This window comes from Kogia breviceps, chromosome X (genome assembly GCF_026419965.1).
Source record: "Kogia breviceps isolate mKogBre1 chromosome X, mKogBre1 haplotype 1, whole genome shotgun sequence".
Lineage (NCBI taxonomy): Eukaryota > Metazoa > Chordata > Mammalia > Artiodactyla > Physeteridae > Kogia > Kogia breviceps.
Genome location: NC_081330.1, coordinates 182,629 through 207,199, shown reverse-complemented (window position 1 = coordinate 207,199; position 24,571 = coordinate 182,629). Strand labels below are relative to the sequence as shown.

Genomic DNA, 24,571 nt, shown 5'->3' with positions numbered 1-24,571 from the left:
TGTTTGCCCAGTGGTAGATTGTATCAAATATCATTTTTTCATAGTTAGATAATTAACAGAAATTGAGTTTAAGAAGTGGCATGGCCACACAGGCAAAAGAGAGACATCACAATAAGTAATTTTGCCAGTAGAACCCTGAAATAGCCCTAGGTCAGAGGTAGCAAGGAAGGAATGGGAATGGACCATAGGATGACAGATGGTGTGTTTAATTAAAGGACTGAGGAATAGTTACATGAATTCCCCCCACTCTGTCACTGGTGTTTGCACCAGGATGAAGACTTTCAAATGAAGAATTCTGACATTGAAGTCTATCAGATTGGGCTGACCAAGAGGGCAGTACCTCATGCTACATGGAATCAGTAGACTGATTAGAAGGTAACCATCCACCATGAAGGGGCAACTTCTTGTTTTTTCCCTGCTCCCATGTGCAATGAACTAGGGATATAGCAATCAGATTCTGCATTAACTGCCAAGGGGACATGAATTTTCACATTTACAGAGGATATGAATTCCAGCCACAAATATCTTTCAATCTAGGTCTTCATGTGTAAATTATACACAGGCAACCAAGAATCACCAAATATCTAGTAAAAATTAAAAACATTAAAGAGAGTCACAAGACTCAACAAAGACAATAACTAATGTCTAAGGAAATAGTAAATGACGAAAACAGAAAAGAACTATAAATATGTATAAAATAGTATTTAGAGAAAGATTCATCTTACTCATAAATATATCATTAAATATCTCACATTCATAAAATAAAAATAAGCTCCTATTCAAAAAATAAAATAGTGTTCTTATTTGTAAACAATTTCATCCATGAAGGCTAGTCTAAGCATAAGGAAATATTTACTGAGTGGCTACTAGGTGGCTACTCTTTTAGACATTGGGGATACAGCAGTGAGTGAAAAACACAAAAGTCCCTGTCCTTAAGGAGCTTATATTTCAGTGGGAGACTAGAGACAGCAAAGAAGCACATGATTCAGGTAGTGATATTGAGTAAGGGAGAGAGCAAATGACACACAAACACACATATGCATACCCCTGTCATTTGTAGATGGAGTGTTCAGAGGAGGCCTCTCTGATAAGGGTAATAGTTGATCTAGGAATTAAAGGACGTGATGAGGTGAACCAAGAGAATAGAGGAAAAGTTTTCCAAGCAAAGGGAGTGTGTGGTTTTTTTGATTGATAGTAAGGAGATCAGTCTGGCTTCAGAGGAGTGAGTAAGGAAGGTTGCTAGACGTTGAAGTAAGAGCAACAAGAACAGGCCAAATTATATAGATTCTGTAGACCACTGTAGTTTGACTTTCACTATGAGCTATATGGAAAACCATTGTAGGGTTATGAGTACAAGACTGACATAATCTGACTTACATTTTAGCATTTTCTCTCTGGTGGCTGTGTAGACAATAGGCTTCCGGGGGCAAGGGTAAAAGTAGGGAGACCAGTTTGCAGGCTATTACAGTGATGCAGGAGTAAGATGACTGTGGCTTGAAGCAAGGTGTTAGCAGTGGGGATAACGCTGTATGGTCAGACTGGATACATTTAAAATGAAATATGGATAGGATTTGCTGGTAGACTGAGTTTGGGGCATGAGACAGATAAGACAAGGATAACGCCAAGGTTTTTGCCTGAGGAACTAGAGTAACTAAGGTACTATTTATTAATGGAGAAAATAACCGGAGAACCAGTTTATTTGTTGGAGAATTAAGAGCAGAGGTTTTGGAGATGTTAAGTAGAAGCTATCTATTAAACATCCAAGTGGAGATGTTGAGTCGGCAGTGGGATATATTATTCTTGAGTTCAGGAGAGGGATCTTAGGCTATAGATATTAATTTGAGAGGCCTCTCTACATAGAAGGCATTTAAGATCTTCAGACTGGATGAGATCATCTAAGGAACAAGTGTAGATAGAGAAGATAAGAAGAACAAGGAATGAGCCTTGTGTTACTTCAACATTTTGCAGTTGGGAACTAAAATATCACCAGAGGATAGTGAGAAAAAATAACCAGTGAGACAGGAGGAGAAGAATAATGAGGTGTCCTGGAAGCCAAGTAAAGAAAGTGCTTCAAGAAGGAGAGAGTAATCGACCATGCAAATGATACTGACAGGTAAGATGAAGATCAAGTAACATGAAAACTGATAATTAACCTTTGAAATTAGCAATATGGGGTCATATTGCTAATATGCTAATATGGGTTATGAAACTGTTATAGCATTTCCAGGCAGCACTAAAGGCCTTCTGAGGTTAATGGTCATGAATTTGAAGGCTAAAATGAAGATCAAACCAGTTAACATGGAAAAAGAATAAGTGGAGAGTTGGATTTAAGCAGGTTTGGGTTTTTTCTCAGGTGAGTATGATGAATGGAAAAAGAGACAAAGGAGTTAGTGATATATACCTGGGAGTGATGGTAATGATGGACCATGAAATATAAAGTCAGGTAAAAAGAAACGTAGCAGTAAAAAGAAGCAGGGTCAAGAGATTGGAAATCCCAGCAGGGTCAAGAAAATGTTGGTTTGTGGGCATTAGAAAGAGTGAGCAGACAAGATAGGAAGAAATAGTTTGAGAAGGGGATGCTGAGATTGAGATTATATGCATAGTGCAGTTATTTATTAAAAGAAGTCTGGAAAACCAGTCTTGAGTCTCACTTTCCAGAAACAGTTGCCCAGGACAAATGCCACAGAACTGGCCTGATAAGAAAAACTGTTGCTCCTGAATTAGATGCCAAGAAATTGACTACTGCAACAGCTACTGCTGCCAGCACTGATGCTACTACTTTATTAAGAACTTGACCTTGCAATCTCTGCCATCCTTCAAAGCCTAGTTCCTTCACTACTACCTATTCCAGCCAAACAGAAACCATACAATACCACTTTATGCATGTCTTCAATTCCAAATCAAAGTCTCATATCAGGGCATCTGATTGGTAGAACCTGTCATATTCCTAGAAGTTTGAGTTTTGACTTCTACATTTGAGATGTAAAAATTATAATGTAAGAATTTCCCCAATATAGAAAGGATATTCATGATATGTTGGTCAGACACCAATATAACAAATGTCTTCTACAGAGGTTTTAGAAATTAAAAACATACTTGGCAAAAATTTACTCATTACTAAAGGGGTGACTAGCAGTATGCATGCAACTAAAACCAGAATTTCTTAGTTGAAGACTGAACACAGAGATTATCCCAGAATGCAACACAAAAACCAAAGAAAAGATAAGAAAAATGGAGACATACATATCTTTATGAGAATTCCAATATCTATTGAATGAGAGTTTTAGAAAGGAAAGGAAGGAAAGGGACGAGAAGGAAGAGACAAAGACAGAGACAGAGAGATAGAAAGAAGAAAAAAAGAGAGAGAAGGAGGGAGGGAGGGAAGAAGGGAGGAATGGAGGGACAGGGAAGAGGAAGGAATCAAAGAAATACTGGATAAAAATTTCCTTAAACTGAAGAATGACTTATGTCTTCAGATTTAGAGACCCCACCAAGTCTCCAGCCAGAATAATGGGAAGAATGACATGTGCCTAGATGGATTTTAGTAAAAAATTTAAACTCTAAAGCCAAAGAAAATATCTTCTCCCAGGCATTTTTGTGCAGTGCCTAAGTTACACATTCTTATGAGTTAGCTCTGCTGGATCACTAACTCATCCCCACACCAAAATAAACTCAAATGTCTCAAAAATATATCAAAAAGTGTAAAATCATCAAAATATAAGATGTATTAGAAGAAAACATGAGGAAATGTGGCACAAAACCTAGATGTCATAATCCCTTAATGGAAAAGATTGATCAGTTTGACTACATAAAAATTTAAAACATTTGCCCTTTTTTTTGCCCATTTTTTTGATTGGGTTGTTTGTTTTTTTGATATTGAGCTGCATGAGCTGTTTATATATTTTGGAGATTAATCCTTTGTCAGTTGCTTCGTTTGTAAATATTTTCTCCCATTCTGAGGGTTGTATTTTTGTTTTGTTTATGGTTTCCTATGCTGTGCTTTTAAGTTTAATTAGGTCCCATTTGTTAATTTTTGTTTTTATTTTCATTATTCTAGGAGGTTTGAAGTATTATAGATGAAGTTAAAAGGCCAATGGCAAACTGATACAAAATATAATATATAAAAAATATTATGTTTATACCAGAGATCATGCCTTAATATTTATATTAATATTTAAATGTATATATCAAATTCTTACAGGTCCAGAACAAAAAAAAAACTCAATAGAAAAATGGACAAAGAACATGAAAATACTGTTCTCAAAATGGGACATATAAGTAGCCAACATTTATGTGAAAAAATGTTGAATCTCACTCATATTTTAAAAACCCAAGATTTTTACTTTTCAGGTGGAAAAAGGTTGAGAAATTGGATAATATGCTAAGAATGTGAGAAAATGAGTATTCTTCTAAACTCTTGGTGGCAGTGTAAATTGGTGCATGTTTTTTGGAGAACAATTTGGTAATACTGAATATTAAGCAAAATTAAAATACATGTATTCTTTGTCCCTGCATTTTTACTTTAGAAATTTATCTTACAGATAGACTAGCACAAATATACAAAAATATGTGTAAAAGATGTTTATTGCAGCATTGTTTGTAATACAAAAAACCTGAAAACATTCTAAATGTCCATCAGTCAGAGATTAGACTTGGGCACTCTGGCAAAGTGCAAAGGCCTACATGACAGAAGTCTATTTTCATGAGGACTAAAGAGTCTCCCAAACTTATTCTTTTTTTTTTTTAAAAAAAACAGCTTTACTGAGATATAATTCACACACAATAAAATCCACCCATTTAAAGTGAAAAATTCAATAGTTTGTAGTCTATTCATAGAGTTGTGCAACCATCATTAACTAATACCAGAACTTTTTCATCACCCCAAAAAGAAACTCATTAGCAGTAACTTCCCATTTCCCCCTCTCCCCAGCCCCTGAATTCATTAATCTGCCTTCTGTCTTTATAGAATTTCCCATTTTGGAAATTGCATATAAATGGAATCATACAATATGTGGCCTTTTGCATGTGGCTTCTTTCACTTATTGTGATATTTTCAAGGTTCATCCACGTGGTAGCATGAATCAGTACTTTATTCCTTTCCATGGCTGAATAATATTCTATTGTGTGGATAGACAACATTTTATTTATCCAGTCATTAGACTGATGGACATTTATGTTGTTTCTACCTTTTGGCTATTCTGAATAATGCTGCTGTGGATATTTTTATACAGGTTTTTGTGTGGAGCTATGTTTTCAGATGTTGCCATATCAGTTGATAACTTCATGTTTAACATTTTGAGGAACTTTCAAACTGTTTTCCAGAGTGGCTGTATCATTTTTACAATATCACCAGCAGTGTGTGAGGCTTCCAATTTCTCCATATCCTTGTCAGCACTTCTTACTGTCTGTTGTTTTGACTTTAGCCATCCTAGTGGGTATGAAGTGGCATCTGTGTTTTGCTTTGCATTTTTCTAATAACCAATGATGTTGAGCATCTTTTCAGGCAGACATTGACCATTGGTATGTCTTCTTTGGAGAAATGTCTATTCAAATCCTTTGCCCATCTTCAAGTCAGTTATTTGTTTTTGTTTCTGTTGTTGAGTTGAAAGCTTTTTTTAATCTTCTGTAGATACAAGTTCCTTATCAGATATATGATTTGTGAACATTTTTCTCCCATCACGTGGGTTGTATTTTCACTTTCTTGCTGACATGTTTAGTAGCAAAAAAGATTTTGATTCTGAGGAAGTGCAGTTTATTTTTTCTTTTGTCATTTGTGCTTTTGTTATTGTATCTAAGAAGGCTTTGCTTAATCCAAAGTCACAAAGATTTATTCCTATGCTTTCTTCTAAGAATTTTGTAGTTTTAGTTCATACAGTGGGTCTGTGGTCCATTTTGAGTTAACTTGCAGATATGGTTTGAAGTAGAGGTCCAACTTCTTTTGCATGTAGCTCTCCAGTTGTCTCAGCACCATTTGTTGAAAAGACTATTCTTTCACCCATTAAATTGTCCTGACAATGGACCATAAATATAAAATATATATATATATATATATCAGAAAAACCCGAGTAAAACTTTTTGGCCAGCCCTATATATATATCCTTATGCCAGTACCACATTGTCTTGATTACTGTAGTTTTGTGGTAAGTTTTGAAATCAGAAAGATTGAGTAGTCCTATTTTGTTCTTTCTTTTCAAGATTGTTTTAGCTATTCTGTGCCCCTTGCATTTCCATATAAATTTAGGATTAGCTCATTGATTTCTGCAAAAAATCCAACTAGGGTTTTGACAGGGATTGTGTTGAGTCTGTAGATTACTTTGAGGAGTATTGCCATCTTAACAATACTAAGTCTTCTGATCCATGAGCATGGAATGTGTTTCCATTTATTTAGGTCTTCTTTAGTTTCTTTCAACAATATTTTGTACTTTTCAGTGTACAAGTTTTGTCCTTCTTTTGTTAAATTTAATGCTAAGTATTTCATCTTTTATGATACTTTTGTAAATGAAATTGTTTTCTTTTTTTTTTTTTTTTTTTTTTTTTTTTTTGCGGTTTGCGGGCCTCTCACTGTTGTGGCCTCTCCCGTTGCGGAGCACAGGCTCCGGACGCGCAGGCCCAGCAGCCATGGCTCACGGGCCCAGCCGCTCCGCGGCATGTGGGATCCTCCCGGACCAGGGCACGAATCCGTGTCTCCTGCATCGGCAGGCGGATTCTCAACCACTGCGCCACCAGGGAAGCCCCTGAAATTGTTTTCTTAATTTCATTTTCAGGTTGTTCATAGCTAGTGTGAAGAAATACAATTTATTTTTTGTATATTGACCTTATACATTGCCATCTAATTGACTATGTGTGTGTGTGTGTGTGTGTGTGTGTGTGTGTGTGTGTGTGTGTGTGTATTTTAGACAGAGAAGTTGCTCAGGAAGTTTGTTACAAATAATAATCATGGGCTATTGGGTAACAGCAGTGGAGAAAAAGTCATTTGTATTGTTGAGTGGTAATTCATTGTATGGATATAACCACTCCACCTCTCATCCCCTGTAATGAGTGCAGAATTTGTAACATATCCGTAAAAATTGTTTGGGTCCTGATGAACTCACAGTCTAACTGGAGGGTAAAGAGATTATCAGTGCCTAAAACTCAGAATCATAATTCAAAACATGCAGAAAAATGAAAGCAAAATCCTTTCCTATTCTTTCATCTTTTACTCCAGTTTCTCTGAATTCCTTCACATTTTGCTTTAGTAAAAGCAAAAGTTAACGAGGGTACAGTCTTCTTGGTCAGCTGAAAGCTGTTTTAAAGCTCTTTTTAAATTTATTATTATTATTATTATTTTTTTGCAGTACGCAGGCCTCTCACTGTTGTGGCCTCTCCCGTTGCGGAGCCTGTCCGGACGCACAGGCTCAGCGGCCATGACTCACAGGCCCAGCCGCTCCGCGGCACGTGGGATCTTCCCGGACTGGGTCACGAACCCGTGTCCCCTGCATCGGCAGGCGGACTCTCAACCACTGCGCCACCAGGGAAGCCCTGAAAGCTGTTTTAGATGCAGTTACCCTTCCCATTGTAACTTCCCCTGTAACTGCTCCCTCGTTAGATGATATACCCACATTTACCTTTCTTGGCCTCCGTTGCTCCATACAAAAATGGGATGATTTTAGTGCCTTACTTGGAGGATTTTTATAAGGATTATATGTATAAAGTATTTAGAATTATACACTGTTACTGAGCAATAAATGCTGCCATGTCCTTAATATTACATGTCAGTCAGTTGGCACATAAGGAAAGAGATAGCTATCTCCAGCCTGTGAAGATTTAAAAATAAACAAAGTATCTCATTTTAGGCTTGGGACATCTGCATTCTCTTGACCTATTGGTGGAGGGGGTTCCTAAGAGATTTTCTTTTTAAAAATTGGAGACACCAAGAGGAAAGTGCCCAGAGGAGATAGTGAAGAATACCAAGAAATCAGAGAAGAGAAATTGGAAAGAAGAAAGTTAGGAGAAGAAACCAAGGAAGCCAAGGAGAAGAAAGTAGGTGGTTGGCAAGAGGGAGTATAACAAGAATAAGGTTCATAAAGGCAGGAGAGAGAGAGAGAGAGGGAGATAGAAAGAGAGAGAGGGGAAGAGAGAGAGGGAGAGAGATGGAGGGAGGGGAGAGAGAGAGAGATCTTGTAAAACAGAGCTAAGAGCTTTATTGAAGTTTAACAGAAAAGAAATCCTTGTTTGAAAGGAAGAGACTGGCTATATTTAGTACTGGGTAGGATGTCAGTTCTGAAAATAAACTGCTCCCAGAACCAAATGTAATCCTCTGTGGTGTTGTCACCTGCAGCAGGCTGGCCACCCAGGAACGTGGACACATCACCTACTTCCGAGCTCCTGACAATCACAAGGACTTGCCCCACTTTGTCCCCTTATCCCATTCCTAAGCTTTAAAACGTCTGATTAATGTGGAGAAAAAAAGTTACGTAGCTGAAGAAAGTGAAGTGTATGTTGGTATATACGTGGAGCAGTGAAGTGTCCTGCTAAGTAAATACCAGAATATATATACATATGTCAATGAAAGAGACTTTCCATAACCACCATACATAAAATACCAACCACCCTTACCCTCAACTATGTTTGATGGATAAAGGAAAATGGTGGCTGGAGTTGTCTGATAGGCTGTTGGATATATGGGTGTAGAGTTCAGCTGGGAAGTTTGGACCAGAGATGTAGACTTGAGAGTTTCCGTCAAGGACCATGTGGGACTTTTTGAAAATGCAGATTCTTTGGATCTCACCCAAGATCTCTTGAAAAAGAATCTCTGGAGGTGAGGCTTATTTCTATTCCTGATTCATATCCACTTTTAAGCTCAAAACCCATGTATAATATTGCCTAGATTACCATTTAGATATTATGTGGGCACCTTATTCGATATGGCGCAATCAGCATGCGATATCTAATGAGTCACCAAGTCTTATTTATTCTACATTCTACCTATCATGCACTTTTCTTCATCTGTACTGTCCCTACCTGGATTCAGGGCACAATCATGTCTTATCTGATTTAGTGACAGACTGTATTGCAGTTTATCTGTTTACATGTCCATTACTCTACTAGACTGTGAGTAATGAGAGGATAAGACCACTAATTTATTCACTCAACCAGTATGTAGTGAGGGCCTACTACATGGCATATTGTGTCACTTTCATCTCTGTGTCTTTCCCATCAAGTATATTGCCTAACATTAAGTAGGTGCTCAGTATGCTTGTTTTATTGGATTACATTGAAACTTACTATGTTATAGATGAGAAAATAGGGCCTAGAGATGAAAAATGACCTGCCAAAGCCACACAGCAGGTTAGAATACTGGAGTTTACATTTCCTTACTCTGAGTCCAGTTTTATTTCCTCGGGACCACACTATCTCTCTCTCCTACCTCTCCATACTCTCCCAGGTTATTTTTCTCTCTCTGACTTTTCTGTACCATTCTCTCACGGTGATATTGCTCCTATACTTGTTTGCCAGCTTCTGTGGAAAAGAAAATAATCATGACCATCCTATAGGCTTCTTGGTTAAGAATCTCTATTTGCTTGGCATCGCTTGATTTATTCTGGCATCATCACTGCTGAATCAGAATGAACATAGGTCAACTTTTCATCTGGCTCCTCTTGACTCCTCTTGACTAGAGTATGGATAGAGCTGGCTTCATACAGGAACTTGTAAGCTCTCAACAGGTTTCGGCTGTATTCTGGGAAAAACAGAATGAGGAAAGACTTTCAAAATTTGTGCAGAGTAGGTGTTTTATGCAGACAAAGTAAGAGAGAATGTGTTATAATTATATGCTGAGAGAACTTATTTGATTGGTTTTATGGATGAAGACTCTGAAAACGATTATTTTAGACACTGTATTGGACTATCATACCAAGCTTTTTTAATGTATTATGTATTTCACTTGCTACAATTTAATAAAACCTAAATAAGCTCAGTACATTCTAGGAATATGAATAAAATATGTGGGTGGTACCTTCTAGAGAAAATTTCTGCTCTGAACTTCTTCAGGCTATGAGTGTAGGGGACCCTCTTAGGATAGCTTATAAACATGTTGTTTTCACATCTTTGTATCTTTGTTCATTCTGTTATCTCTGCTTGCAATGGTTTTTATTCATTCTCTTATTTATAAAATATTTTCTGAGCATCTACTCTATGCCAGACCTTATGCTGAGTTTGGGAGATTCGGTGACAGGCTATTCCCTCTGGCTGTAATGTCCTTCTCATCCTTCAAATTCATATTTAAACATTACCTATTTTAGGGAGCCTTCCACAACCCCCTCAATACTGGATTACGTGTATTTCTTCTCTGCTCCCTTCCATAGCACTTATCATCCTTTATTACATTTGTGTATTTGATATCTTTCCTACTAAATTACGAGCCACTTGAGAGTAGGGATTCATTTATTAATTATATATTAATCAATAATATATGATTATTATATATAACTTAATATCTATATTAATAATATATAATTCATTCATTTATTTTATATATTAATGTATTACTATATCTCTGTGGTCCTATATTAAGGTAACAATGGAAACAACTGAGATTATTCAACCTTAACCTTCTCACCTCTTAAGATGATACCCGTCAAAAATAATAATCATGTTAATGATCATTCATTCGTTCAACGATGCCTGCTATGAGCCACTCACTATCTAAGTGCTGGTGATTCAACAACTAAATTTCCTTCTCTCATGGACTTGTCATTCAAGTAGTAGGGAGAGATGTTTACTCTGTGCCAGATACTGTTCTAAGCATTTTACATGTTTTAATTCATTTAATTCTCACAACAACCCTATGAGGCATATTGATAAATTGTACTGATTTTGCAGTGAGAAACTGAGGCCCAAAGTGATTAAGTAACTTGGCCAAGGTTACACAACTGGCGAGTTGCAGACCTGATATTTGACTCAGGTCAACTCACTCCAGAACTTACACTCTTAAGCACAGAACCCTTTTCTCATCTGCAAATCCCTTCAAGGATTTTTGCTCTAACTATTCTAAATTACTTAATATGCCTGAATATTCCATGTTGTTATATATTCCCTTGCCTTTGAATATCTTGTTCACTCTTCCTGAAATGCCTCCCTAACCCATATCCTTTAAACCTTAGCCTAGAAGTCACCCGTTTTAGGAAAAACCTTGCTTAATCACCTCTCTCCCCAAAAGACCAGTTTAGGTATCTGTCCTCTTCTTTATCATCCTTTATTATAATTTACTGTCTCCCATTCTAGAAAGTGATTTCTAGAAATTTTATTTGTGCTTTAGGCTGTTATGTTTCTAAAACACTACTTGCAATTTCATGATTTTTGATAGAATATCAAGATAGTACAATTATATACAGAAATTGGTGTTGAGACATTACAAAATTCACTATATGATACCTGACAACTTGTTTTACAAACTTGTTAGATTCAGTGTATTTCAGAAAATATGCTTTCTTAACTCTTTAGTTAACGGTGTGCTTGTTAGGAAATACATTTTGACAGATTCATTGAGTTGTCCAAGATCATACAGCTAGTTAGTGAGAGTGATGGGCGCAGAAGTGAACACAGGTCTGTTGTTTCCCAATCCCGGGCCTTTTTTCTTTTTATAGGCACCTTGCTGACATTAATTCAATTCCAGTTAAATTTGGAGATACTGTCTCAGCACAGATCAACCCATCTCTTCTAAAAGCCAGTGATTTCCAAAAAATAAATGAGTAACTTTAAAGGACACCAGAAAAGTCACTCTTCCCTCAAAATATTGTCCCTACTACTATGTTTTAGACATTTCTAAATTATAGTTTTATAGTGAATTAACCACATCATTCCACACTTTATAGCAACTAGTTGTTCAGATTATTAGTAACATGACAGTTAACTCAGAAAAGCTTTTGAAAGAAGGGAGAATATATGTAACAGAGTATACTGAATAAGGAGGACAGACCATAGTTGAAAGTGTTGTAGAAATAAATTAGGGGATCAGTGAAAACTATCGTAGGGCTGTAGAACATAAAGAAGTCTTAGTCAGGGAAGGATTTACAGAGAAATTAGGACCTGAAGGTAGAAAATGAATATTTGTAATTCATGTGGAGGATACATATGGAAAGCTGGACTGGTAGCCATGTGCATTGGTATCTGAAAAGAGTGAAACATTCAACTTGTCTTATGTTGAGAAGTGGAATGTATATAGTTGGAGAAAAACTTGATTGACAGGCAAAGTAATTTAGACTTAGTGCTCTAGGAATTAGAAATAAGTTTTTGAACAAAGGAATAAAGTGTGAAAATAAGCCACATTTAAGGAAGGTATATATTTGGCGAATATCTGTTCAAATTTAAAGCTGGACTTAAAAAAAACTAAAAGGATTCAAATTAAAATAATCTCTTCCTTCTCCTACAGGCTACATTAGAGAGTGAGAACAATTTCTTAATACTCATATCTACTGTTCTTTGAGCACTTACTATATGCCAGACACATGATAAGACTTTTAAATGCAAGACCTTATTTAATGTATGAGAAATAGCACAATCCTGTGAAGTAGGTACTATTGCTACCTCCACTTTAAAGATGAAGAAACAGGATCCCGAGAGGTGAATTGATTTTCCCAAAGTCAGAGAGCTCACAAATTGAGGAGCAAAAATGTGAACCCTGATCTGTTTGACCTGAATCTAGTTAGTACAACTATTGCACATAGCTGACATGCAACAAATACCTGTTGAATAAATGGGTGAATGAATATATCAGTAAATCTATCCTCTTCTGCAGATGACCCTACGTATTAGCTTTAATGGTTTTCATGATTTTGATAAGCTTAGGTCCGTGTTAAAAGTAAGGAACAGGTTTGAGCTACAAAAGAGAAGAATTTACATAGGAAAATCTCTTGACTGGAATTTCTGATTGCTTAGAGATATGGTTTTGGTTAGAAATTATGTATATATATATATGTACACACAAACACACAGATATACATGTATATATGTATGTGTATGTGAGTGTGTGTGTAAACACGTGAATACATACACATCAACAGAACAGTTTGGAGCACCTTTGACACACACGTACACGCACATGCAGACCCACACGCTTTCTTTTGTTTTCTTAACCCTCCTGAAAGGGTGTAAATAATAGAATGTCAGAGCTAGAAGGGACTTTAGCAATTGCCCAATCAGATGCCCTCATGTGAACGTAGAGATTGAGGCACTAGAGGGAAAGTAAATTGCAAAGGTCACACAAGGAGTTAGAGTAGATTAAGAATGTGAGTTTCCTAACTCACAGGTTTGTTTTACTTTGAACTGTCACCATTTACCATCTCAGGTTTATAGATGGGGGGCAACCAAAGTGCCCGAGGAATGTTGATGGGCAAGCTCCTGCTAGTTGTCCGTTGAAGCAGGACTTGAAATCAGATCTCTGTTATTTTAAGTATAAGGCTTGTTTTCATTCAAGGGCTTCTGTCTGGATGCCCAGAAGGAAGACCTTTTCCTATTGAATTAAATAGTGGACTGAAGATAATTTCCAGAACGCTTTGTCCTTCACTTTAAGAGAAATTGGCCAAAGCTGCTTTATTTTCAGAAGGCTGGCAGTCCCAAGGAGGCTCCATGAAGGCAGGGATTTTGTCTTCCTGATTGAATCCACAATACCTAGCACAAAAGAAGGCACTCAAAAATATTTGTTGAATATATAGCATACTGAACCCACAGAGGGAAAGTCATGGTTCCCCAATGGATGATGGATGGATAATCATTATTAGCGCTGAAAAAATGGGGATGACTGTGGAAAAGAGGAGGGAGAAACCCTTAAACAAAGGGGGAAGCTCTGTGTCTCTCTAGCTGATTGAAGCTGCAATCACTCAGCAAGGGCTGAGTGGCTTGGTAGGACTGCGATTGGCAGAGATATTTAAATGAGGCCTCCTTAAAATTGTTACTTTCCACCCCACCCCCACTCCTCTTTAAATTCTGTTTCAGTCATTACCCAGGGACCGGATACAGAGATTCCTATGGGGAGTTCTAATGGGTCGATTCAATTTCAACGGGATGACGCCACTTAGCCAAGCATTAAGAGCTATAGCTCCGGGAAAGCAAACGAGGCGGGGGGAGAAAGAGGCAGAAAGAGAGACTCTGTAACAAGGAGCAATAAATCCCTTCCCTCCCCTGTAACCCATTCACAAGACCTCTAGAAAACATCTACATTCACAAAACAGCTGGCTAGCTGAGCTGAACACACTGCAATCTCATCCCCCCCCCCCCACCGCGGCCCGCTCCCTGCAGATTATATACCAACACACCCTGAGCTATATAAATAATCACACACTAGCGGTATCTATTGCTCTGTTGAGATACCCTGTGTCTACAACTGCAGTTTCTGCTGCTTCGGTTCATCTGTCAGATTGGAGGAGGGGGGAAGAGGGAAGGGGGAGGGGAAGAGAAGGGGAAGGAAAACGCTGGAGGAGGGGAAAAAGAAGGAGGAGGAGAAGGGGGAGGAGAAAGAGGCGGAGGAGGAGGGGGAGGAGAAATAGGAGAAAGAGGAGGAGAAAGAAGAGGAGGAGGAGGAGGTGAACAACTTACCCTGCGGAGCTTTCTTTGGGGAATACGTGCATCAGGGTTTAGATCTGCATGTAAAATCCATACAAAGTATCTGCCACTACAGGTCTGACTCTCCTCCCCACCCCGTTTGTTTGTGTGTTTTTCTTTCCCTTTTCTCTGCTGTCAGAAAGACTGAAACAGAACTATCTCTGTTTCTGGCTCCACTGCCAGTGAAGGAGTTTTCATTCAGACTTTCCGAAGAGAGGTGGAGAAAGCTAAAGACTCAGGAGAAGAAGAGGTCCTTTGAGCCAGATGGGGCATTAGCTCTTCTGCTTTTCTCAGCATGGATAAGCCCTTTCTTCAAGGTAAGTTTAGAGATTAGCTCCTAAAGACCTCAGAATTCTTTCTATGAAATGCACAGATTGCCATTCATTCCAGTCATCGTGTGTGTGTGTGTGTGTGTGTGTGTGTGTGTGTGTGTTTGAGAGCGCGCGCGTGTCTGTGCACGCGCACAAGCGCAAGCGCATGGGTAGAATAAAATGAAAACCGTTTAACTGAGATTTAAATGAATCAGCTCCTGCAGAAAACTATCCGTATCGGAAATTTCTATATCAAAGGAGAACTTCAAAATAACTCTTTTGTAGCCAAATGTCAATGTAATTTCTAGCCTGTTGACCTTTAAATGAATTTTGGTGCTTGCCTAAGCCCCTTATAGCGCAGCCTAACCACCCAAGCTGAGAACGTAGGGAGAGCCCGTGCTGAGGCCAGTCTGGCTGCCCAGCGGGCATCCTGTCAGTGTAGGGCTAGTCTGCTATTGGCTCACAAGTCTGGGCTGTGCATCGTTCAGATTTCATCACATCACCTTGCCCTGGGTAGAAATGGCGCAAGCTGACACGGCATAACCCCCTACTTACATTGAGTCAGAGCAATGATTTAGAAATCTCTGGATCCATGCCTGGGTGTGTGTGTGCACATGTCTCTGTGTGGCATATGGAAATTTTGTCAAAAGTGAGAACCTGTGAGCATGTCTAGTTATAGCCAATAGACATCTGATAGGACCTAGGGCAGTGGTTTACACTCCCTTCCATTCGTGTAATTATAGTTACCACGCGCCTGTGTATGCTGCAAACCATGTTGGATGAACAGAAAACAGACCTTGAACTCTTAGACAGAAAATCTATTTTGAAATGCAAACCGTTGTTGCTCTTCTGGGTACATTAAAACCTCACTGTAACATAACGTGCTATCACATGAATTTGGACATACCAGGTGTTATATGATGTTCCCAACAAGTCAGCTGCACACATACATACAAAGAAGGCAGAGGCTAGCTTTGTATCCACAAGGAAGCATTAATCCTGTTCCCTAAACCTCTAAATAAACATTTCTAAGACTTTATTGTAACATCGTATACATGTTGGCTTTTTTGTTCTGTTTTTAGGTCTCTCTAGCTGAGAAACAATCTAGTTAGTGATCTGAGTGACTTGGATTCAGAGTTGAGAAGTTGAGTTGTGAGGAAGTAAGGAACCTGAAGGAAAGGACACCAATTCTTCATGAAAGACTTTTGAGGCAGAGGAACGCAACCAACAAACCCAGCATAAATCTTTAGAGCATAAGGACAAGAAGGGGATTTAAAAACCTTCCTTTCATAACCCCCTCATTTTACAGATGAAGAAACGGGCCTGGAACAGAAGTCACTTGCCCACAATCACACAGAACTTAAGTTTCCCGTCTCTTATAACAGGATTTGGGGTTTAAAGAAAGATTCCTACTTCTTAAATGAACAACTAGCATTTGCTTCAGGATTAGAAGTATGTGAATCCATTTGATATTACAATTTTCCTTGTATTGCTTATTACTAAGACACCTATATCTTTAAAAATGCAAGCTCTTAAAAGTGCAAGACTCTCTCCTTTGAAATAAACTGCTGTTGAGTCTTAATGAAACTACGAAGGTAATGAATAGGACTAGGGTAGCAAAGTGACAAGTTAAGAGTTAAATGTGGTGAGAACCTGGCAGCTCCAACAAGATGCATGTGGTAGGACGGAGGCCCAGTCAGTGGCTGAGAGGTTAGTAATGTAAACTATATACAACTTGGTATTTGTAAGGGGGGGGTGCTTTGATAGAGATGCAAATGCTTTTGCACAGAGAGGGATTTTTAGCGAGCAGACTTTGGAAGAGTAGAGCTAAGAAAACACATAAAGCCATAGCAGAAATCCCCCTGTGTTTGCTCTCAGTTACTCTGAGAACGAGTGTATATAACGGCAGAGCACAGAAAAAAGCAACACACCCCAGAGCCGTTACACAGGAAGGTACAAAACAACATTGAACCCATGGGACTAGGAGAAAACAGGAGCCAGGCTCTCCTTCTCTTCTCCCCTCTTCTTTGAAATCAAGATTGAGTCATACTGTATCGGAAAGGATTTATCATACAAATCAGAACACTCTTAAGGTGTTAGCATAGAAGGGCAAGTTTTCAACTTGAGTCTCAACGTGGCAGATTTTAGGTTCCAGGGAGAAAATACATTTTTCTTTCATTAACAAACAGCATTTCTTGAATGGATTTACCTTTCTAGTCCCTAAGTTGGCATAAGAAAAGAAATTTCTGTTTAGGTTGAACATAGCAAATTTCAGGGCTACAGAAAAACTGTTGAGAAAGCTGTGAGCACCTGGCCAGAGGGACTGAGATGGGAGTGGGTTTACAATGCATCATTCATTACTGCACAGGCACTACGTGACAGAAATCACTAGATCCCATCGATGTACAGCCAAGACTTGTAATCACCTTGGCTCCTATTTAATAATATATGATATGTATATTCTCTCTCTCACTTAATAGAATATGGAATTCAGCAGCAGCACAGTCAGTTTCTTAACTGTTGCTGCTCACAATGAATGGCCCTTTAATGAGTGGATTTCTGAATCATAAACATGCTTGCAGTAGTAGTTTTTCATCTAATCTATGTGCTGCAGCAGTCTCTCGTCTATTTGTTTCTCAACTTTTTCCCCCCTCTTACCTTCCCCTACAGTATCTATTTCAGTTCATCCTGTTAGCCAGATCGGAGTCAGCACATCCGGAATGGCAAACAATTTACTGTCATTCAATCTTGTTTTATCCTCTACTCAACACCCTGATTTTACCCAGGTCCTACTGTCCCACCGTATTGCAGATCTTCCACAGTCCATTCTAGTAAAGATTTTACCGGGCAGGAAGAAACCTTCTGAGTTCATCCTGTTAAACCCCGTACCTGTAAGCAAGACAGTAGTACTTCATCAGCCAGACTGATTTCCAAAGCCTCCTTTAATCATCCAAGCATCTCAACTCTTCAGTCTTGAAGCAGTCTAATCAATATCCAAATACACCCTCTCAACCTAAACACCATATACCCTTCTGCTGCCAAGACAGGATCCCCTCGTGGCTCGGAGTTATTTGTATTATGACCTAGATTCCTCCAAGCATAGCTTTCAACCTTCTGGGCAAGTCCCTGAGATATCTAGTGACATCCTTGGGATCCCATATGATTATCTTCTGTAACATTAAGACCTAGTATGCCTTCCTTTGAGTCATTGATTCTTCGAGTTTCCAGTATGTTTGAATCCAGTTTCCTTTGGGAAATCAGTGAGTCTAAAATGCATCTAGCATGTATGTTATTGTTTTTACAGTGTAAATGGCTTGAAGAGCCCCACACATTATTTATCTGATCAATAGGGGATACATTCATTTCTTATAAAATTATCAAAAGATTCTTCCCAATCCAAAGCTCCTACATCCACATACCCTGCAAGCCAGCTGAACAATGTGTCCTTGTTTATTTGGGTGTTCAGATGAAAACTACCTGTTTCTTTCTAATGCTGGGGCCATGAGTCTTAACAAAGATACAGCAAAGGCTTCAGGGGATTGTGAGTCCAAGTAGATAAAAGAGACAAACACATTGCCCAGTTTACCCTCAAGGGCTGAAGATGTAGAAGGTATGGACAAAGAGAATTATTTTGTCAAATTGTTTAGTTATATAATTACAGACCATAATAGGGCAGAGTCCCTCAAAATCACCTAGTCCACTCTTATAATTATATAGCTAGCGGAACTGAGGCCCAAACAAAGTAAGTGATTTGCCAAAGGTTACATGTTTGAGTCTTAGAATCTCCATAGTCTTTATCTGCATTCTCTTGTGCTGCATTAAATAACACTGAAACAAGTAGCTAAAAAGTGAAATTATAGTCAGACTGGTTCTTTGATGTGATGTGCCAGAAAAGTTATTTTTAACCAAATTAAATCTTCTTTTCAAAAAATGAACAGATGTAAATTCAACTAAATAAGTTTGCATGGGGATATAGCCTCGAAAGGCAATGAGTCTGATCATATTATTAGCCACTGAGTCCTTTATGAACTACGTCTTTTTTTTTTTTTCCTTGCTATTGAACTTTGGGCACATTTCAGTGTCATGTTTGCTTGCTTATGGAAACCTAATCAAGCACTATCCTATTTCACTTGTTCTTTCTATTACTCATTCAAGCTTTCCATCCCATACAGTAGTGTGAGTAATCGATCTATTTTGAGGAGGCCTGAAGTCTGATGGATTTCAAATATAAACTTTATTCATGCTAGTGTTTCCTAGGTCCCAATGCCCCCACGGTGACTCTTAGATTTTTGTTTAAGTTTCCTTATGCACACCTCTTTTGGCTGTTCAGTCTTCCGGGTGGTGCAATACAGTAATCTACTGTTGGAAAAATATTTTCCTCATGGTCACCGTTATCAGTACTAGGCTCAATCAAATGCTTCAGGGAATGACCACCGAGCTCTTCCTGATTGTGGTACAATGAAGACACAAGTATATATTTTCTAGATATTCAACTTATCTGAGAGTTGGTATAAAAACATTGCTGCTCTTCAAGAAAGCCAGTTGATTGTATAAGGTAAAGATAGAGAAAAGCAGTCCAAGCAGATTCTGCCTCATAAATCCCATCAATATAGACGACTTAAGGTGGTAAAAAGTACAATTATAGGTGATATTTGAAATAACTCAGGGCTCATCTTCTGCGGTTCCCCCATCCTCAGGTTATTCCTACGTATACAAAAGTTTGATTCTGAAGCCATGCTGCCATTGAGAAAGAATTACCTCCTCAATAAGTTAAAGCAGCTTATAAAATGAGGAGAACAGCAAGACGATTAGTCTTGACTTTCTTACACCCTTGGGAAGCCTTTTTTCCTATTGTTCTACAGATAGCCTAATTTCTGCCATCTGTGTCTCTGCCATATCTCTGCTATTATTGCAACTTGCTCGCTTGCCTGTATTCATTGAATCAAGCTTGTCCTTTATCATCTGTTTATTTATGCTTATGAATTTCACTGAAAGGAAAATTTTGATTGAGAATATATATGTATACATATATATGTATATGTATATATGCAACTTCTCATGGAAGAGTTTTGAGGCTTTCTCTTTTACATCAGCGTTGCTTTAGGAAGTGACCTTTGCATTTGAAATTAGGTTCCATTTTTATTAGAACTTTGATGCTGAAGGCCTCGGTTTCTTGGTTAGCAAGCCTGTGAATGAGCTAACTGCTCCTGTGACCCTAGTCATAGGATGGGCTACTACAGGAATCCATAATCAGATCTTTGCCCCCAATGTGCTCTATAGTCTGGATGAGATGACCAGACTTGCCTGTAAAGAAGTAGGTGAGGTCAATTACAGAATAAAGTAGTAACATGAAGACTAAAGTGATGTAAGGTAGTGGTGGTGATAGGGCCTGAGGTTTGTTGGCTCCCTGCAAAGTACTCGCGCCTGTGTGTTCTCATTTATTGTTTCTATTCCCTCTCTCTCCTAGGATTTTCTGATGTGCCCTAAAACCCATGTAACTACAAGGGCTCTTTATCACCATAAGTGCCACCCTGACCCCAAACCACTCAGAACTCAAGAATCAAGGCAAAATGGATGCCGCGGTGACAGATGATTTCCAACAAATTCTGCCTATTGAACAGCTGCGCTCTACTCACGCTAGCAATGATTACGTGGACCGTCCTCCAGTCCCCTGTAAGCAGGCCCTCTCCAGCCCTTCCCTTATCGTGCAAACCCACAAATCTGATTGGTCCCTGGCTACCATGCCTACTGCTCTCCCACGCAGTCTCAGCCAGTGCCATCAATTGCAGCCCTTGCCTCAGCACCTGAGCCAATCTAGCATTGCCAGCTCAATGTCCCATAGCACCACTGCCTCTGATCAAAGGCTCTTGGCCAGCATTACGCCCTCACCTTCAGGCCAGTCCATCATCCGAAGCCAGCCTGGAACCGGAACCCACGCAAAGGCTGATGGTGCTCTGAAGGGAGAAGCTGAGCAACCTGCAGTGCACCCCAGCGAGCACCTCTTCATCTGCGAGGAGTGCGGGCGCTGCAAATGCGTCCTCTGCACGGCGGCTCGCCCTCTCCCCTCCTTCTGGCTGTGCAACCAGCGTTGCCTTTGCTCCGCTGAGAGCCTCCTCGATTATGGCACTTGTCTCTGCTGTGTTAAGGGCCTCTTCTACCACTGTTCCACCGATGATGAAGACAACTGCGCCGATGAGCCCTGCTCCTGTGGGCCCGGCTCTTGCTTCGTCCGCTGGGCAACCATGAGCCTCATCTCCCTCTTCCTACCCTGCCTGTGCTGCTACCTGCCCACCCGTGGATGCCTCCATCTTTGCCAGCAGGGCTATGATAGCCTTAGGCGACCAGGCTGCCGCTGTAGACGGCACACCAACACTGTGTGCAGAAAAATCTCTTCTGGTAGGGCGCCCTTCCCCAAGGCCCAGGAGAAGTCTGTATGACCTTCCCACAAAAGGGGTCCAGCGCTTTCTCCTTCTAGGCCCCATCAATAAAGCATAGGCCTCATCTTTGAAGAAGGGGAGGGGGAGTAAAGCAGCCACGCCAAAGTTAGGGCTCACCAGTTTTGTTCCCGCAGTGTCAGGGCAATGGTCAAGTACATCCCGGTGCAGGATGCCTTGTTCTTTCTCACAGTATCTATCCCACTCCTCTTCAGTCTTTTTACAGCCACCGCCTCAGCCCTTATGGCTGTCATGGCACATTCAGGTGATATAGAAGCATGAGATTTGGACACTGAGGGCGGGCAGAGCCCGCACGGGGAGGTTTAGGGGTCCCCCAACGTGACACCTCTCGCTGCAGGCTCTGAGTGTCGCTCTGCTTTCCGCAGTGCCTTTGGGAGCTTTCTTCTTAGATGGTTTTCACAGGTCCACGTGGAACAGTGTTCCGTGTTCCAGGGAATCTGACCCCTTCTCCGTTCACCGCCCCTCTGGTCTTCAGTCTGTTTCTCATTTTCCCCTCTTCTTGCATTACTCTGTTCTGCTCTCATTCCCACTTCATTTTCACCCTCTCTACTTTTCCTTTTCCTCTCTTTTCTTTCTCGCTCTCTGCTTTCTTCTCCTTCCCCCCCTTGCTCTCCGACTGGTCCTCTCTCTGCCTGTATTTCTGTCTTGTTTGATCTAATCTTTGTCTCCTGCCTGTCCCTCTTTCTCTCTCGAACACGTCAAAAAGTGCTGTTTTTCCATAGGTGTTTCCTTTGACGCCAGACTTTGCTACGTTAGACTATTACTAATTTGTATGAAGGGAAATTGATTACTGTAATGAATTTATCACTAGCAATAGTGTGTGTGCACTCATAACCACACTCACCAGTTTATGAGCATAAGAGGCAAACTTATCTTACATTTCCAGGTTTAATTAGTTGAAGTTTTATTTCCTTTCCCGATAATCAGCTTACAGCACTGACAGATCCCGCTAGCATGCTGAGTCGGATAGGAAATCAGGATGCTCATAACTTTGTATGTCTGACCCAAGTGCCAAAGGCAGACGTGCTTTATAGCTAAATGAACAAAGCAAAGGATATTATAGAGGTCTGTTGTCTCTTAGAAGCTAACTGCCCTGAGACTGCATGGCTCAGGCCTTAATAATGGACATAAAAAGTCATAAAACTTTAGAGCTGGAAGGAATCTTAACTGTTAATCTAGTTCAATGCCCTTATTTTACAGATGGGAAAACTGAAGCCTGGAAATAGGAAGGGATCTGCCCAAGGCTACACACTGAGTTAATAGAGTTGGGCCTGGCATACAGGTCTTGTGACTCTCGCTTCAGTATTCTCTATTAGCAATGACAGAAAGCCATTCCCATTCAATTTTCAGGAATCACGTCAAGCTAGCGTGGTGGTCTTTATGCGGGGCATAGTGGGTAGCTAGCTTTCAGGTGTCAAGGCTGCCCCCAGTGGACATCACCTTTGGCTCTGTAACCTTGTAGAAGCTCAAGTGTGCAAAAGAAAAGCTTAAGGAAGCCCTAATCAAGCTGTGTCTTCGCCATTGCACCTACCCTTTGCTGCACACTGTGCTTGCTCCTGGCTTTGTCTGCAGTGGCAGTTGCCTGAGAACCTAAATTTCAGCAACAGTGGAAAACTGAGATGAAAGTTGTATAATGCAGAGAACTGACTTCTCTTTTAAGAGATACCAAGAGCTTGTGCTGTGAATCCCCTTCAATGGGAAAAGGCTGCAGTGGTGATAGCAGGCTCTTAAGGACTGCTGCTGAAAGATGCAAGAATTAGATACAGTTTCCTTCTGTAAGTGAATCCAAAATTCACTAAAGAATTCAAAGATTGAGGGCACTTGCTTGAAATCAAGGTGCTCCAACTTAGTTTAAGACTTCCAGACTCTAGCTTTATATCTCATCATCTCTTTTAAAGTGTGCATGGATATGTATTACAGGGTGGAAAGGTGGGGAGAAATGTATAGTCATACACAGGGGGAAGAAGAAGGGAACATCCGTGTCCCCTTGTTGGCTAGATACTGTAGGAATACGTGCCACTCAGTCTTTTTGTTGGTTCTGAATCTTCCTGAAGTGTGCTGACATTTGGGCTGCACAGAGACCCTCACCTTCACTTTCACCTCCTCTTCTAGAATTGCTTTGCTCTATTTTTGTATATATAAATATGTTATGATGATTATTAATAATGTTAATGATACTGCTGCAAATGGTGCCATATACAAGGTTTGGCTTCTTGGAACATTTATAAACCCAAACCAGTACCTGTAACCTCTTACGTTGCTTTCAAGTCCTTCCATTTAAGTAACTTCTTTTTATCTTACAAGTCTGCCTGATTGACCTTCGAACTTATCCACCCCTAAAAGCTGTGCCCGGTCCTCTGGGTCAAGCTGGACGGTGGTGAGTGGTAGCAACACACACTTCGCTTCCGCCTGAAATTTGCTTAAAGCTGAGATAAGTAAGGGGTTCTGACACTAGTGCATTGTTCCTGGGGCTAAAGTTATTCTATGGATGTTTGCTTATTAGTTTCAGGACCCAAAACAACACAAGCCCCTCCTCCTTGATAGCTCCTTCATATCTCAATCCTGCAGTCCTTACTCAGGCAAATTGTGCACTGCCAGAGGCACCCAAAGGAGCTCTTCTCAGTGTATTTCTCAATGGCCTTACACTTGGTAGAAGAAACTGAAGGGTTACGCCAATGCAGTTGCAGTCTGCGATCTGCTGAGTCAGGGCTCTCATTTGTGTCCAAGTTGGCCTGATATGGACTGCATCTGGTTTACGTATAGATGGGTCCTGTTGGGGGTATGCACACGGACATGTGAGTGTGCATATGCATCCCCTCTGTGAGAGAGATAGCTATATATATATTTACATATATATATGTAAATATATATTCACACATCTCTATATATTTTAATGTATTGCACATGTATATTTAAAATATATATGAAAGAACTCTAAATCCTGCAGAGAGGCTCTGTTTTCATTATTTTTCTACTTTGTGTCATGTACTGTATAAACAGGAATATTTAGAGGGTGTTTCCTGCTTAGCATTTTTTTGCAGTTAAATCATCTGTTACCCCCTAAATCTACTGCTTTCCACATATTGGTCCCTTGATACATTTCATACGGCTTCAGCCAAGAGTTTTTGTTGTTGTTGTTGTTGTTCCAGCCCATCTCTCCTCGTCACAATAGCTATAATAAATGTAGTGAGCACTGACATAATGCTTACTATGTGCTAAGCACTATTT

At 39.8% G+C, this 24,571-nt stretch overlaps 1 protein-coding gene across 8 annotated transcripts in view; it reads left to right on the top strand.

Moving 5' to 3' along the window:
- SPRY3 (sprouty RTK signaling antagonist 3) overlaps positions 1–24,282 on the top strand; it is a 114,990-nt gene extending 90,708 nt beyond the window's left edge. The window contains exons 1-3 of one of the 8 annotated variants that reach the window (XM_067023675.1): positions 8,000–8,019; positions 14,717–14,894; positions 20,356–24,282. In XM_067023675.1, the coding sequence (XP_066879776.1) occupies positions 20,459–21,325 (867 nt within the window). In that variant the 5' untranslated portion in view covers positions 8,000–8,019; positions 14,717–14,894; positions 20,356–20,458 and the 3' untranslated portion in view covers positions 21,326–24,282. Of the gene's footprint in view, positions 1–7,999; positions 8,020–14,536; positions 14,895–15,970; positions 16,599–20,355 lie in introns of those variants that run through there. The other 7 variants (XM_067023677.1, XM_067023680.1, XM_067023679.1 and 4 more) reach the window with 7 other exon arrangements.
- The last annotated feature ends 289 nt before the right edge of the window (positions 24,283–24,571 follow it).